Source organism: Pristiophorus japonicus, chromosome 15, assembly GCF_044704955.1.
Source record: "Pristiophorus japonicus isolate sPriJap1 chromosome 15, sPriJap1.hap1, whole genome shotgun sequence".
Taxonomy (NCBI): domain Eukaryota; kingdom Metazoa; phylum Chordata; class Chondrichthyes; family Pristiophoridae; genus Pristiophorus; species Pristiophorus japonicus.
In genome coordinates, this window is record NC_091991.1 from 179455793 (window position 1) to 179472189 (window position 16397).

General features: G+C 44.3%; 1 protein-coding gene across 7 annotated transcripts in view; it reads right to left on the bottom strand.

Annotated features, from left to right (window-relative positions):
• Window positions 1-16397, bottom strand: part of LOC139281290 (rho GTPase-activating protein 17-like) — a 187700-nt gene that overhangs the window by 46474 nt on the left and 124829 nt on the right. For all 7 annotated transcript variants that reach the window (XM_070901414.1, XM_070901410.1, XM_070901409.1 and 4 more), the window contains 4 exons: window positions 14386-14462; window positions 1460-1571; window positions 1072-1148; window positions 409-526 (listed from right to left, as the gene is read on the bottom strand). In XM_070901414.1, the coding sequence (XP_070757515.1) occupies window positions 409-526; window positions 1072-1148; window positions 1460-1571; window positions 14386-14462 (384 nt within the window). The remainder of the gene's footprint in view (window positions 1-408; window positions 527-1071; window positions 1149-1459; window positions 1572-14385; window positions 14463-16397) is intronic.

A 16397-nucleotide genomic window follows, 5' to 3' on the forward strand; every position in this document is an offset into this window, starting at 1 on the left:
TAGATGAAAATGGCTGGGAGGAGGCTCGTCTGGAGCATAAACACCGGCATGGATCTGTTGGGCCGAATGGCCTGTTAATGCTTTGTAGTCTACCTGTAACTAGCAGTAATGCTACAACCATCTGATATTCACTCTGCAACGACAACTAAAACAAGCCCATCTTCTTTTCTGCAATGAAATTAAGCTCATTTTTGAAAGTCTTCCTTTGTAACTTAGGACCCAGGAACTCATGCAACTCTCATTGCCAAAAGGAACTTTCAGAACAAATTACTAACTGGGGGAGGGGGTCGCAAGAGATCAAACAGATAAACTGTTTGATGCAAACAATCCAAAAAGCATTAAACAGCAAATACCCATTATCCAAATACACACTTTGGTTTCTGCATTCAGATTGGCATAGAAACATACCTTGCACAGTTCCACTTTATTTCCAGCTTCATCCATTTCCTCCCTCAGGGAGTCAACCTTTGCTGCAACTGCCTGGAAATTGGCTCCTGAAAATGCAGCTTTGTGTGTTTGATTATACCTGAAACAAACCAGGCCCATGCAATTAAATTCCAAATCAGAACCACTTCAAGTCCCAAACCAGGCCCCACCCCAAACAAGCCGCAACAGTCCCCCAGGCCAGTCAAACCAGTGCACGGCCTTCTTAGGCCCCAGATTTGAACCTGTTCCTAATTCCCTGAAGCCATAGATTTAAACTAGCCTGAGCACTATCAGGCACCAGACCTAAACCCGGTCTAACTTCATTAAAACTCAGTTTCTCATCTTTCACAAATTCTCTCAAAGCTCATTTGGTTCATTTTTAATGAAACGGGCCTCGTTTTGGTATGAATAATCATATGGTATCGACAGTGATTTTAAGTTCAAGTTAATGTCATCAATGGCTATGATTTTGTTACCAATGAGTATATTGGCTAGTGTCAAAGATGAAAAACATACTATGATCGGCTAACAAACTACTTGGAAACTTCAAAATCTGGCTTCACCCCAAAATGTTACTCCTGATCAGAGACTTGGGAATAATTATTACATTAAATTCAGTCACAGTACAATTTTTAAAACTCTTACCGCATTTTTGCTGAGTCCCAGTCTAGTACTAGTTTAGCCAATTGTTTCCTCTGCTTTTGAATGTTAGGAATCTCCATCTTTAAAAAGTAGAAGAATTTTTTTTAAAAATATGAATAAAAGCAATTGTAGTGAGACAGGTATTTGCTACGATTCCAGACAATGTTCTACTTTAGCTCCCTGTATGAGCAGCAGGAAAATGCTCAACATGAAAGTTATTGGTTCAAGTCCCAAGGTGACTATATACGGATATATTCCTGGATCTGCAGTGTCATCCACAGGTGAAAGGGCATCCTGAAGCTTAGAGAGGGAAAACAGAACAAAATTTTACTCTACTGTTGTGGCAAAGAGTGAAAGGGGGCAGCATTCAGCCGTGCCTTATTTTACTCACCTCGGCCAGGTTACTGAATGGATCAAGGATATCTCTCTCAATTTGTGACTCGTAGTAGGCAAGCTCGAGTGCCAGTTTATTCTCTGCTTCACTACATGTTTCCAGCAATTTCCTGAAACCAAACTAAGCATAATTACGGGCACAAAGCAATACTGTGGGCATTCCTCAGGATAATGCTCAGTTATTCTCTAGACCTGTGCTTGTTTGAAAACTCCCCAATACAAAAGAAACAGGAGTCAGATTTTACTGTTCCATTGTGTTCCATTTCAACGGAGTTTTATAATGCAGACACATTTGGGTACAGTAGCACTCAAAAGTAAATTCTAAAATCAGAAAATCAGGGTAAAAGGTAGCTGTTCACAGTGGCAGAAGGTGGGTAATGGTGTTCCACAAGTGCTGGGACCATTTCTGTGCTGTAAGATCTATGTAACCTATGTAAAAGTTATAATGATTCACCGAGAGTGGAACTTCATTAATCAACAGAAAAAGTTGCCGAGAAAGAAACTGATGCAATGGAAAATACGGTCAATGCCATTTTCAAACACCATGCTCCAGCCTGTGCACTGTCTTAACCTCATTGGTTTCAATCCTCGTCTCGGTTGACATGCACAGCAGGCCTACAGAGAGGAAGTAGCCAATCTTATCTGGACCTTTAAGTAAATCATGGAGCAAAAGGGGAAATAGCTGGCCGACAGAGAAGGGGAGAAATTGCCGCCTTTTTTTTTTAAATAGAGGTGCTACATGGCCTCCTAATGCCAAGAAAATGGCATCTGGCTTCCAACAGGAAGTACGCAGGCTGCCATCTTGGTAAAGGGGTTTGTGTGCACATACCTAAAAACTGCCAGCAGCATGCAGAGCAGGCAGATTATGACATCAATGTGTAATTCTGATTTGACACCAGCACTGCTATTTTCAAACACCATGCTCCAGTCTGTATCCTGTCATAATCTTGCATAGCTGAACATGACGTTAAGTGGCATGAAGGAACCACCACCAGTGCTACTTAAAGGGATCATGAACTACTTACAGGTTAGTTGCTGGATTATTTCTTCTAGCTGCTGGTACAACTCTATGCGTTTTTGGAGCTTTCCTATACTTGCCCAAAGTTTCAATAGTCTGTAGGGAGTGGTCTGGCTGGTGTTGAAGTCCTTTTTTTGGTCATTTAAATGCTTGTGCTGAAACAAGTTGCTTCCAGACATTTGTGGCCTGGTATGGCCTTATTCTTGGCAATAAGCATGACTGGGAGAATGAAGAGAAGCCACTCAGAGCAGGACAAGCTGCGAAAAGAGGCGAGGAGGAAAGGGAGCTGGATCTCAGCAGGACGCAATTCTCTTACCTCAACTTCAGCGACGACCAATGCTCAATACATCTTTGCTTCACTAAAAGGGCTGTGACTGAAACCAACAACCAACTGCTGCAGCCACATCTGCAACCTCAAAGCAGGGCAAGGAAAGCATTGCCTGTGGCTGTCAAGGTGACTGTGACTTTTCATTTTTATGGCCCTGAAATTCCGGCTTTCCCGGGTCCGTACGGAATGTGTACGGACCCGGGAAGGCATCGCAAAAGCCAGTTTTCACGATGCGCGTGCACCAAAAACCAGCTTTTCCGATCTGTCAAATTTTAGCTTGACAGATCGCACGCATCTTGGCAGCATGGGCAAGATTGCAGTATTTGCCCATCTCTTGTCCAACAAACGACCTTAAAACTCTTGTGCCTGGTAAAAGCAGGCACATAGCCTACTTTTACCAGCATAAGAGTTTTAAAACATATAAAAAATATAATACATTTTTTCTGTTAAAAACCCTGCCCACTAAAGGTAAGTTTATTTTAAACCCTAATTATAAAACTTAAAAAAAAATCAGAATATATATTTTTTGTAACAATTTAAATTTAACTTTAATTTAAATTAATGTTAAATGTGATCTTTTTTTCTATTTTTTTATTTGTGTTTTGGTGTTGGGGGGGGGGGTGTTTTTCATTCATAATGAAAACTCAGACTTTCGTAGGTCCCATCATTATGAAGGAGAATACTTGATTGGCTGTTCAGTGCCATGTGACTCCAGCCTCTCCCTGCACATCTGCAAGACGTGAACACGCTCCGATGCGCGAGGAGAGGAGGCTCCGACCGGGATCGCTGGAGGGCGAAGCACCAAAAGGTCAGTGCCCATCTTTTTTACTATTTTTTGGCGAGCGCCCGCGGGAAGCCCAACCCCGGGATTTCAGGCCCTATGTGACTGGCTCCTTCCAGGCTGCTGTTGGACATACAAGCAACATCCCACAGTTTGCAGTACACTGAAGTACACAGAGAGACAGATTTATCTCATTCCCTCTTGCCAGCAGGCATATGGAGCTTGAGGGTTTGCATGGATTGCAGGCTTCCCAATGGTGCAGGGTGCCATTGACTGCATGCACATTGCCTTGCACATGCCTCAGGTGAACTCTACAATTTTCATGAACTGAAAGGGATTCTGCTCCCTCAATGAGTATCTGGTCTGTGACCACAGGCAGTGCATCATGCAGGTGAATTCCCGTTATTTTGGAAAGAATCACGATTCCTTCATTCTGCGACATTCCTCTGTGCCAGTTGTATTTGAATTACCACGGCACGTCAAAGGCTGGCTACTGAGCGACAAGAGTTACCCACTCACGACTCTGGTGTGGAACCCACACACACATGCACAGCAGGCCTACAATGAAAGCCATGCTGCCACAAGGAATGCCACAACGGCATTCTGAAGCAATGCTCCCGCTGCCTGGACTGCTCTGGAGGAGTTCAGCAGTACCCAGCTGAGTGGGTATCAAGATTAGTGGTAATATGCTGTATGCTGCACAAGTTGCCCATTATGAAGGAACAGCCTTTGCCACCACTAATCAGGCACGAAGCTAAGAAGCAGGGCATGAGGGGGAGGAGGAGGAGGAAGTGGAGGAGGAAGTGCAGCAGGAAGTGGAAGGGAGGCTACGATCTAGACAGCCCTTTTCTGCCCATGCTCTACATGATCAAGTTATTCAGGAGTAATGCCAGTAACCTCAACCACACCCTCTCATTCCCCATCAGTCCCACACTCCTGACCTTTCCTCTATCCCTGACATTCTTCTCTTTCCCACAACACAAAAATAAAAACCACCAGAAAATAAACACTCCAAACCAAATTTATCAGGACATACTACACAAAAATAAACCAATCACACTTGTGCATTCCCTTAGTGCCTTTGCCTCTCCTAGTGCTTTGCCAGTAGCTGCAGCTGCAGGTGGAAGGTTGAGGAGACTGCAGGTGGTCTTGGAGGGTGACCTCCAGTAGCTGTGGGCCTGGAAGGCCCAGCTTCAGACTACAGCAAGTTGGCCTGGGCTGCAGCAGTCTGGGCTGGCTGATAGACAGGCAACAGCAAGGACACAGGCAGGGTGGCAGGGGTAGAAGCATGAATGCTGTCATCTTGTGAGGAAAGCAGGTTCATGCTCCACTGAGCCACTGCCAGTCTCCCGGGACAGCATCGCAGCAATCCTACTGATATGTTGGAGAACAGATGGATGGACTGCTGCGATGCCATGGAAGCCGCAATGAACAATTGTATCCAGAGCTATAATGGCAGCAGTCTTTGATGGAAGCTGTTTGTGCTTAATGGAAGCTGCGACATTGGCCATCAGATGCTGCATCGTGGTGGGTTACAGCCCTGTGACAAGTTTGTGCTGGACTCCTTTCTTCCATGTCCCTGGACATTGAGCACAGGCTTTCTGATAGGCTTACCAGTGAACTAAGCATTTGATTATGTGCACCCGTCAGGTGCCTTCTGGCCCATCAAAGTCCTCATCTGACTCCTCTGCAGCAGAACTAGTGTGCGACCTTGCCCACCTGCGAGCTGGAAACTGCCATATACTTACCCCCTGCCCTGCCCACTTGTGCCTGCTGTCTCACCACATGCAGATCCATCCTCTATCCTAGCCTCTAAAATACACGCAGTGTCAGTATCTGCGCTGGTGGCTGCGAGTGTAAGATTGAGTGCCGATATGACTTTATCTTCACTTCCTTCTTCCTCCTCTAACTGGGAAGGTTCCAGTTCTTGGGTATCCAAAATGAAAAAGGGGTAAGGGTTGGGTTGTGGTGAGGGGAGAAGAGAAAGTAAATGCGTGCGTGCTTACACCATTGGCAGCTTCTAAGTCAAAAGAGATTGAGGGATGAAGAAAATGTGGGATGAGAGAAGGAGCATTAGATATGCTGATACCATCATCAATCGCTTCAGCCCCTTCCCATGATGGCCAGCACTGTTCTCTTCCATGGAGGTTAAAACATGCTGACGTGCTTGTCCCCCTCCAGTTCTTTGCTGCTGCCTGCTGTTATGCACCATCTTGTCCTGGAAGAAAGAGGAAAGTGTGTCAGTGAGTGATGTTTGCGTGATGTGGCTGTCATGGTTGAATAACTGCCAGTGTGTGAGAGTTGTGCGTTGTGGGTGCGAGAGTGTGAGGGTGAGGTATGAATGAAGGAGTACTGATTAATAATGACTGTTGGTAGATGGGGTGTGTAGTGAATTGAGCAATGGATGAGGCTAGCGGTGCAGCTGGTAGGATGTGCCATTTGAAGTTGAACTCGCTCACTGTGAAAACCCGTTCTTTCACTGCATTCATGTTCTTCGAGCGACACTCGTGGCATCATCCTCCACCACTACTTCTTCCCACTGACTCCTGAGCATCTGTCTGGAAGGCCTCCTATTCCGCTCCCCCCACCCCGCAGATAATGTCTCTCCTTTCCTCCTCTTCCACCTAGACCTCCAGTGCATTATCAGAAAACCTTGGTGCACATGTTCAGCCATTGCAAAGATTCATTTTCAAATGACTCCCACCCCTTCTTGCAGCCACAATGCACCTCCTGTTTAAGAGATGCAGGCTGCCTTTAAGTAGCACTAGCCACTTGCGATATCGGGCCCCTTGCTGATGCGTGCTGTCAATGAACAGTTTGGGTAGATACATACATTGGCTGTATGCAGCAATCATTTAAAACAGCTGCCTGCAATGCAATGAGAGTAGTGAGATCGGTGAGATCCATCAGATGCTTCAACACAGACACAGCTGATGCTTTGCTAATTGGTTCTACTCCATGAGTATCAGTTAAATCACTGCCAAGAAGAGAATCCTTTCTACCAGTTGGGTGAAAAACTACTGAATACAAGGGGAGTTAGTGGGGGTGCCCTGCCCTTTTTACAGAGGATAGTAATAGCAAAATGTGGAGGGCAGGTGAAGGTTAATGGAAATAACAACTTTATAAATTTGTTTTAATTATAAAATACAGATCATGTTAAATGAAGAAGTTAAGCAACATCCATTTGTAACCTGAACAGAAATAATCCTGAACCTAAGCATCAAGATTTTAAAATGTTGAGGAATTGTGTTCATAGAATCATAGCAATTTACAGCATGGAAGGAGGCCATTTCAGCCCATAGTGTATGTGCCGGCTGTGGAAATGTATTTTTATCTAAGCTGATACCATACGGTATTTGTGTGCCCCTTGCAATATATATCAAAATGGAGTCCTGGTCTTTCCAGAACTTTCTGCTTTTTAGCAGTCAGCTTGCATAAACAGCTAAACCTGGTTTGAGATGGCTGATGGCCATCAGACAGCTAGGAGACAAGTCATGCTGAGACAAGTGCCCCCCCATGGTGCTTTCCTATTGTCCACAGGACAAGAGTTCCATGTCACCCCACCCTTATCTTCTTGACTCAAACCACCAGCCATTATCTCTTGTAGAGACCTCATCCATTTGATGCAAACGATAAACTGACCAGGAAATTGAACAATCCTGCCACAATACAAGACAGGTGATAGCCCATTACATATGATTCATGGAGTAATGGCCGGCTGGCCAACTGATAACCCTGACAAAAGGAAATATCTGTAAACCATGTCAGGACCAGGATATAGTAATTAACTCTTTATCTGTATTCACTGACTGCGAGACAGAGCAATACACAGGGAGAGGCCATAACTTGGGTTTTACTGTATAAATATCTTGTGAAGCTGTACCATTTCGGAGGTGTTCACTTAGCCCTTGACTGAGTGTGACCTGCCCCTTGCTAGCAAGCGAATTAAAGAAACTTCTACCGGAGCTGTAAGTGTCAGTCATTCTTTTCGGAGGTCGAGATTTCGACACGGCCAACAAGAGGCTATCAAAATTCTCATCCTTATTTTCAAATCCCTCCATGGCCTCGCCCCTCCCCATCTCTGTAATCTCGAGCCCCACAACCTCTTGAGCATCCCTGATTATAATCACTTAACCATTGGTGGCCGTGCCTTTGGTTGCCGAGGCCCTAAACTCTTGAACTCCCTGCCTAAATCTCTTTACCTCTCTTTCCTCCTTCAAGACACTTCTTAAAACATACCTCTTTGACCAACCTGCGTTAATTTCTACTTATACGGCTCGGTGTCAAATTTTTTATCTCATAATACTCCTGTGAAACACCTTGGGATGTTTCACTACGCTAAAGATGCTATATAAATGCAAGTTGTTGTTTCTTCCTGTGTAAGATCACTCTTGTGAACAAGCATTTAGGCTACTAGACAATCCATAGGAATCCTTGCAGCAAAACAGAGCACTGCTATTTGTCTGATATCACTGGACTATGACAGAGCAGAGCTCAAATCATGCTCCAAATCGGAGCATTTTGGTAGTACATCCATTTATGCTACAACTTTAAATAGAATAATGGAAATTTAAAATTAACTTTAACTGGGCACCGCAGAATATAGTTGTATCTTTTGACCAGGAAGAGCACATTTTAATTTAACTCTCATACAACTTTAGTTCAGATAGATCACTTATATTAGTGGTACCCTTCTCTTGGGAAATGCACTTGTGTGTATTTTAGTTTGGTGGCATTCGGCTACTTGAAATAGTCCTAAATGATAATGGAGTGCTCATTACTACTGTTTGAAATGGAAAGGAGAATGTAATAAGCAGCCAACATAGGTTCTGTTCCAGAATTTCATGATAAAAGGGTAATTTTAGTCGTGTCTTATTCATTTCATATTTAAAGTTGTGAGTTTCAGTCTGTAGAATACCTGCTTACGGAAACTGCATTTTGTGTCTTGAACACCAGTTACATGTTGGGAGAAAACCTGAATTGTAACAGTGTTGTTTGCCTGATTTCATCAACTTCTTGAGAAGTAAAACCTATTCAAATTATTTCACGTATTAAATTTCTGTTTACCTGACATTATAATTTTTTTTCCAGGATCAAAACCTGCTTCCAAAAAAATACTTTGAAGTTGACTTTCCAATGATTGTCATGAGAAAAATACACTTGATCAAGTAAGTTCCTTTGATTATTAAATCACCAGCTTCATTTACAATTTCAAATTTGTTCGAGAGCAGGTAGGAGAGATGTATTGGCACAGCATAACAATGTACTAATGTGTGTGTCATGAAATAGTGTATCCTAGTTCTCCTCTTCCCATGGGTAGCAGGTGAGCTAACGTGGACTAGGAAAATAGATTAAAGTGTAAGACGGTTGATAAGCAGTGGCAGACATTTAAGGAGATATTTCATAACTCGCAACAAAAATATATTCCAGTGAGAAGGAAAGACTTTGAGAAGTGAGAACCATCTGTGACTAACTAAGGAAGTAAAGGATGGTATCAAATTGAAAACAATGGCATAAAATGTTGTCAAGATTAGTGGGAGGCCAGAGGATTGGGAAATGTTTTAAAACCAGCAAAGGACGACTAAAAAAATGAGAGAGAGAAGATGGATTATCAGAGTAAACTAGCAAGAAATATAAAAACAGATAGTAAGAGCTTGTACAGGTATATAAAAAGGAAGAGAGTAGCTAAAGTAAATGTTGGTCCCTTAGAGGATGAGACTGGGGAATTAATAATGGGATACAGGGAAACGGCAGAGACTTTGAACAAATATTTTGTATCAGTCTTCACAGTAGAAGACACTAAAAACATCCCAATAATAGATAATTAAGGGGCTATAGGCAGGGGGGAACTTAAAACATTAAAGATCGGTAAAATAATGGGACTAAAAGGTGGACAAGTCCCCTGGACCTGATGGCCTGCATCCTAGGGTATTAAAAGAAGTGGCTGCAGAGATAGTGGATGCACTGGTTGCAATCTACCAAAATTCCCTCGATTCTGGAGAGGACCCAGTGGATTGGAAAACTGCAAACTTAACGCCCCTATTTTAAAAAGGAGACAGACAGACAACAGGAAACTACAGACCAGTTAGCCTATCATTGGGAAAATGTTGGAGTCCGTTATTAAGAAAGCAGTAGCAGGACATTTGGAAAAGCATAATACAGTCAAGCAGAGTCAGCATGGTTATGAAGGGGAAATTATGTTTGACAAATTTGCTGGAGTTCTTTGAGGATGTTAAGACCAGTGTGGATAAAGGGGAACCAGTAGATGTGGTATATTTGGATTTTCAGAAGCCATTCGATAAGGTGCCACATAAAAGGTTACTGCAAAAGATAAAAGCTCATGGGGTTGGGGATAATATATTAGGATGGATAGAGGATTGGCTAACTAACAGAAAACAGAGAGTCGGGATAAATGGGTCATTTTCCGGTTGGCAAATGGTAACTAGTGGAGTGCCGCAGGGATCAGTGCTGTGGCCTCAACTATTTACAATCTATATTAATAACTTAGATGAAGGGACCAAGTGTAATGTAGGCAAGTTTACTGATGATGCAAAGATGGGTGGGAAAGCAAGTGAGGAGGACACAAAGGGGCCAATATTCACCATCCCCGAAGGAACGGCTACCGTGGAGTTTGGGCGGTCGACCGATAAAATCGATCAGCCCCCACGGTTGGATGATTTTCCCTCCCTGAGCCATATTCAGCTTGCTGAAAAGGCACCAGGACAGGGAGTTTCAGCTGCAAAAAGGTAAGCCTTTTCCCAGCAGTTGCCCCGCGAGTCGGTGCTTGAACAGGACACCGCTGGAATGTTGCCGCGATCAGGGCCCTTTGGTAGGGAAATAGTTTTATTAATTTTAGTATTTTTATTTAAGATTACAGTATCCGCTGTATTTATCTTGTAATAGTTTTAGTAATTGTTTTGGCTCCATTCAACCTGCTGAGTACTGCTCAGAGGTTTATACATACTGTTGTACAACTTTCAGGTCTGACTCTTTACTGGAGTCCTGTGGGCTGCAGAGACCTGCTTGGCAGGGTTCACCCTGAGGCCGGGAGGGCGACACCTGCTCAGAACCAGGGCGGCACACAGCACCATGCAGACAGGCAGCGGGCAAGGGAGACACCAGCCATGATTCGTTCATCCTGTGCCAGACCAGTGTGCCCGCCGTCTTCACCGGCCCGAATCAGGATTGCGGTTGCCTGCTTGGGGACAAGGGATATCCCGTGTACACTTGGCTGCTCACTCCACTGTGGAACCCCAGGACAGCGCCAGAGCATGCATACAATGATGCTCATTGTCCCACCAGGTGTATCATCGAGCAGCGCATAGGTATCCTTAAGCAAAGGTTCCGGTGCCTGGACCGCTCTGGTGGCACCTTGCAGTACTCTCCCTCAACGGGTCTCCATCATCATCGTGGTCTGCTACACGCTGCACAACCTGGCCATCATGAGGGGACAGCCGTAGTACCACCTCAGGAGGAGGAGGTGCAGAAGGAGTTGCAGGAGGAGGAGGATGATCCCAGTCACCTCAGAGCTAGGATGCATCGACCCATTGCCACCCTGGAAGGGCTGGGTGCAGACTGGCCAGCATCCTCCTGGGAGGGTGCGTACTCACATATATGGAGGTGCTTGACACCTCTCCTGCAATCACCCTTCATGCATTATGTACTTCTTGTCTGCCAGGTCTCCCCATGTCAGGAAACAGTATTCTTCTTCTGTCCTCCACACTGTCCATCAGTGTCTCCAGCTCCACATCAGTGAACCTGTTGGCTCTCCTTGCATCTCTTACACCAGCCATCCTTCCAACCTCCTCCCCAGCTCAGGGCCTTGCTGCAAACTGGCCTTTAAAAAGGCCTGCATGCTGAGTTTCTTAATGGTGATAACGCTCAAATTAAGGCAGCCACAGCGCTGAAAACTCCACTTTGGAAGGGTTCATTAGTGCTGGAACCCATTTGTTCACTTTTGGAACTGAATATGGGGTGGCTCAGCCACAAAAACATTTTGGCGCTTAATGGCTACAAAAAGGTGAGGGGGAGCACCTGCTTTCTAGCGGTACTGAATTTCGGGCCCAAAGAATCTGCAAAGGGATATGGACAGGCTAAGTGAGTGGGAAAACATGGAACACAAAAAGTTAGTATGCAGGTACAGCAAGTAATCAGGAAGGCAAGTGGAATGTTGGCCTTTATTGCAAAGGGGACAGAGTATAAAAGCAGAGAAGTCCAGCCACAAGTATACAAGGTATTGGTGAGACCACATCTGGATTACTGCGTACAGTTTTGGTCTCCTTATTTAAGGAGGGATATACTTGCATTGGAGGTAGTTCAGAAAAGGTTCACTCGGTTGATTCCGGAGATGAAGGGGTTGATTTATGAAGAAAGTTTGAGCAGATTGGGCCTATACTCATTGGAGTTTAGAAGAATGAGAGGTGATCTTATTGAAACATATAAGATACTGAGGGGGCTCGACAAGGTAGATGCAGAGATGATGTTTCCTCTCGTGGGGAAATCTAGAACTAGGGGACATAGTTTCAGAATAAGGGGTCAAAGGATCATAGAAATGTACAGCGTGGAAGGAGGCCATTTTGGCCCATTGTGTCTGTGCCAGCAAACAAGAGGCTATTCAGCCTAATCCCACTTTCCAGCTCTCGGTCCGTAGCGCTGTAGGTTACGGCACTTCAAGTGCACATCCAAGTACTTATTAAATGTGGTGAGGATTTTTGTCTCTAGCAGCCTTTCAGGCAGTGAGCTCCAGACCCCCACAATGCTCTGGGTGAAGAAATTTCCCCTCGAGTCTTCTCTAAACCGTCTACCAATTACCTTAAATTTATGTCCCCTGGTTGTTGACCCTTCTGCTAAGGGAAATAGGCCCTTACTATCCACTATATCTAGGCCCCTCATAATTTTATACACCTTAATGAAGTCTCCCCTCAGCCTCCTCTGTTGCAAGGAAAACAAACCCAGCCTCTCTAATCTGTCCTCATAGCTAAGATTCTCCACTCCCGGCAACATCCTCATAAATCTCCTATATACCTTCTCCTGTGTAATCACATCCTTCCTATAATGTGGTGACCAGAAATGCACACACTACTCTAGCTGTGGCCTAACTAATGTTTTGTACAGTTGAAGCATTACCTCCCCAAGCTCTTGTATTCTATGCTTCAGCTAATAAAGGCAAGCATTCCGTATGTCTTCTTAACCACCTTATCTACCTGGATTGCTACCTTCAGAGATCAGTGGACCTGCACTCCAAGGTCCCTTTGTTCCTCTACACTTCTCAGTGTCCTACCATTTATTGTGTATTCCCTTGCCTTGTTAGCACTCCCCAAATGCATTACCTCACACTTCTCCAGATTGAATTCCATTTGTTCTGTCCACCTGACCAGTTGATTGATATCTTCCTGCAGTCTACAGCTTTCTTCTTCACCATCAACCATACAGTCAATTTTAGTATCATCTGCAAACTTCTTAATCATACCCCCTATATTCAAGTCTAGATCACTGATGTATACCACAAAAAGGAAGGGACCCAGTACTGAGCCCTGCTGGAAACATCCTTCCAGTCACAAAAACACCCATCAACCATTACCCTCTGCTTCCTGCCTTTGAGCCAATTTTGGATCCAACTTACCACTTTGCCCTGGATTCCACGGGTTTTTACCTTCGTGCCCAGTGTGCCACCAGTTTGTTTCTTATCCTTTGAATACTGAATTGTACTTTTCAATCCAAAACTGCAAATGTAGGGCTCTCTCGATGGCTCAGACAGCGTGTAATTGAGCCACACTGACCAGAAGGTTGTGGGTTCAACTGACAGTCAGTGTGGAGTTAGCTAAAGTCAGCCAGTGGCAGCAGGGCTCTATAAACTGGTCTCAGTGACTTATGGGCTGTGGAAGTAAACTTTTTATATACATAGAGCACCATGATCTGAAAAAACCTATGCAGTGCCATGTATAATGCAAGTTCTGTTTAGTAATGTATGTTGCAAAGAAATGTAACTGTACCCTCACCCATTCCGTGTACCGTATAGTGCCACTGGTAAAGCAATATGATGACTGTATTACAATGTATCCTGGATTGTACTGGAAATGTACCTCGAAATGTAAAGCAAGCAAATCTATTGAACGGAACTGCCATTAGCATCCAAATGTATTGTGCAAATTTTTATATGAATAAAGTATATTTTGAAATAAAAAAAAGACTTATGGGCTATGGAAGAGAAAAATCAATGATGGCTCCCACTCCTGATACTATCTAATGACCCCAGCTGGAAAGAGTCTACAGGTGGCTATCAGGCTCGCCTGTAACCACTCCCGGTCCAGGCAAATCATCTGCCACTTTGGCAAGGTGCTAACAGGCAACTGGTACATGTGAAGCTATATCCTCCGGAGAGGAGAAAAGTCTAAAAAAAAAAACACCCAAGAACCAGAGTAAAATACTAATGCAATGCCACAGGCCACACGAAGGGGGTTATTCAGCAGTGCATAATAACCCCAGTATTTTGAAACACTACAGGCAAGAGATTTTACATAAAAACAAAATTGTTGGAATACACAGCAGGCCAGTCAACATTTGCAATGGAAAAAGACAAATTCTGATATTTTTTTGGGGGGCAGGGGTGGGGTGGTGTGCATGTGTCCTTCAACAAAACCCTGAAACATCAATCTGTCCTTTCTCTTTAGAAACGGACGAATGTTTTGTGTTTTTCCAGCAATTTGTTTCATTTCCGATTTCCAGCATTTGAAGTTTTTCCTCTTAGCATAAAAACAGATCCAAGATGGTCAAGTCACTTATGCAACTTGTACTTACACAATGAGAGAGTCGTCCCCCAAGTAGGCAAGTCCTTCCTGCATGCTTTGGGAGAGGGCCATCAGAGGCAACTTTTTCTGTTAACATTAAAAAAATGAAATAACATTTCAAATAATTGAGGAAGAATGTTTCAGATCAATTGCTTTAACAGTTTTATTGTGGTTTTGGCAAATCCCTGCTGACTTCACAGCGCAGTCTTCCGACAATTAACTCTCTGTACACATTAACTGAAGCAAAACCATCGAGATTTTAATCTAATACTAGAATATTTAGAACTCTGCTTTTCATTTTTTATCATTCGTTCATGGGATGTGAGCATCGCTGGCAAGGCCAGCATTTACTGCCCATCCCTAATTGCCCCTTGAGAAGGTGGTGGTGAGCCGCCTTCTTGAACCGCTGCAGTCTTTGTGGCGGTTAGTTACAACTGAGTGGCTTGCGGGGCCATTTCAGAGGGCAGTTAAGAGTCAACCGCATTGCTGTGGGTCTGGAGTCACATATAGGCCAGACCAGGTAAGGATGGTAGAGTTCCTTTCCTAAAGAACATTAGTAAACCAGACAGGTTTTTACGACAATCCAGTAGTTTCTTGATCACCATTACCGATACTAGCTTTTTATTCCAGATTTATTTAATTAACTAAATTTAAATTCCACAGCTGCCGTGGTGGGATTTGAACTCACGTTCTCCGCATCAGTCTGGACTACCCTAGTAGCATAACCACTAAGCTACCATACCCTGAGCAAGTGATGATCTTATTGGCATATATATATTTCTCCGATTCAATTTTCAAATCTTCAGCACAAAGGATTTGTGTCAGAGATAACATGCATTTTGACAGCTGAAATGTGTCACAGGACATGGAGCTGAGCAGCAGCTATCACTGTGGAAGGTATTTAGAGGTAAAGCCTGTCACAGGATTGTGATGTAACTGTAGTGAGTTACAGTTTATTCAGCAGGCTAGGAGTTGTTAGCTGTGTAACTGTACTGAGTTTCTCAATTCACCTAGCCCTCTCTCCTCAGAGTTCACTGCCCTCCTGTCCTCCCTTAACCTCTCCCTCCACATAAATTCTCATACCCATATTCACGACCACTCTCTTGACCTCTCCGTGGCCTCCGTACTCCCATCATCTGAATCACAGATAAGGCCATTTCTGATCTGGTCGTTGTATCCCCCACCACTCACATCCCCTTACAATCCCATTTTCTTCTGCATCTGTCCCTGAAAAAATCACAAGTAATTTACAACTGTATGTTTAAACTTCCAACTGTCTAGCCTTTGGCCCTTCAATCGCCAGGATACCTCTGCAGTTATCGATCTGCTCAATCACACCCTCACCTCCACTTTTAATGCCTTTGTCCCAAGCAAAACCCTTGGGGGCCGAAATTGCCCCTTTCTGTAAAAGCCGTGACCGCCTAGTCCTGAAAATCGCTCGATTCTCCACTCCGACCCATGAAAAAAATCTTCAGAAATGGTAGGTATGTCTACTTTTAGTTGGGGGGCAATTTCAGCCCCTTACTCGCTCCCACCTGGTCGTTCCCCCAGTACAGCACCTATCATCACCCCCCCCCCCCCCCCCCCCCCACCACCACCCCCAGTATGTCCAAAGAGTGCAGACTTGAATGTACATGGTACACTATTGGTTTAGCCATTTATTGCCAGATCTGGCTGAACCACATCAAGCGTTCGGGCCTTGTTCTCCTCTGTCAAAACAGGCTCACTACTCCAGGATGACCCTGGAATGCAAGGATAACCCCTGGCTTTGTTTCCCTACTACCAACTATATCCTTAAACACCTCTCGCCTGCTCCTTCCACCCTCAACTCCAATAACAAGTGTAAGGAGCTTATGGACTTCTTTGCCACCAAGATTGAGACCATCTGCTCGGTTGCCTCTGCCACATTTCTCCCTCCCTATGCCAGCCAAGCCAAGCTTTCTCCAAGCTTCCTCCAAGCTTCCTCCAAGCCCTAGCCCTGAACCGACACATTTCTCTACAATCTCCCTCAAGCCCACTCCA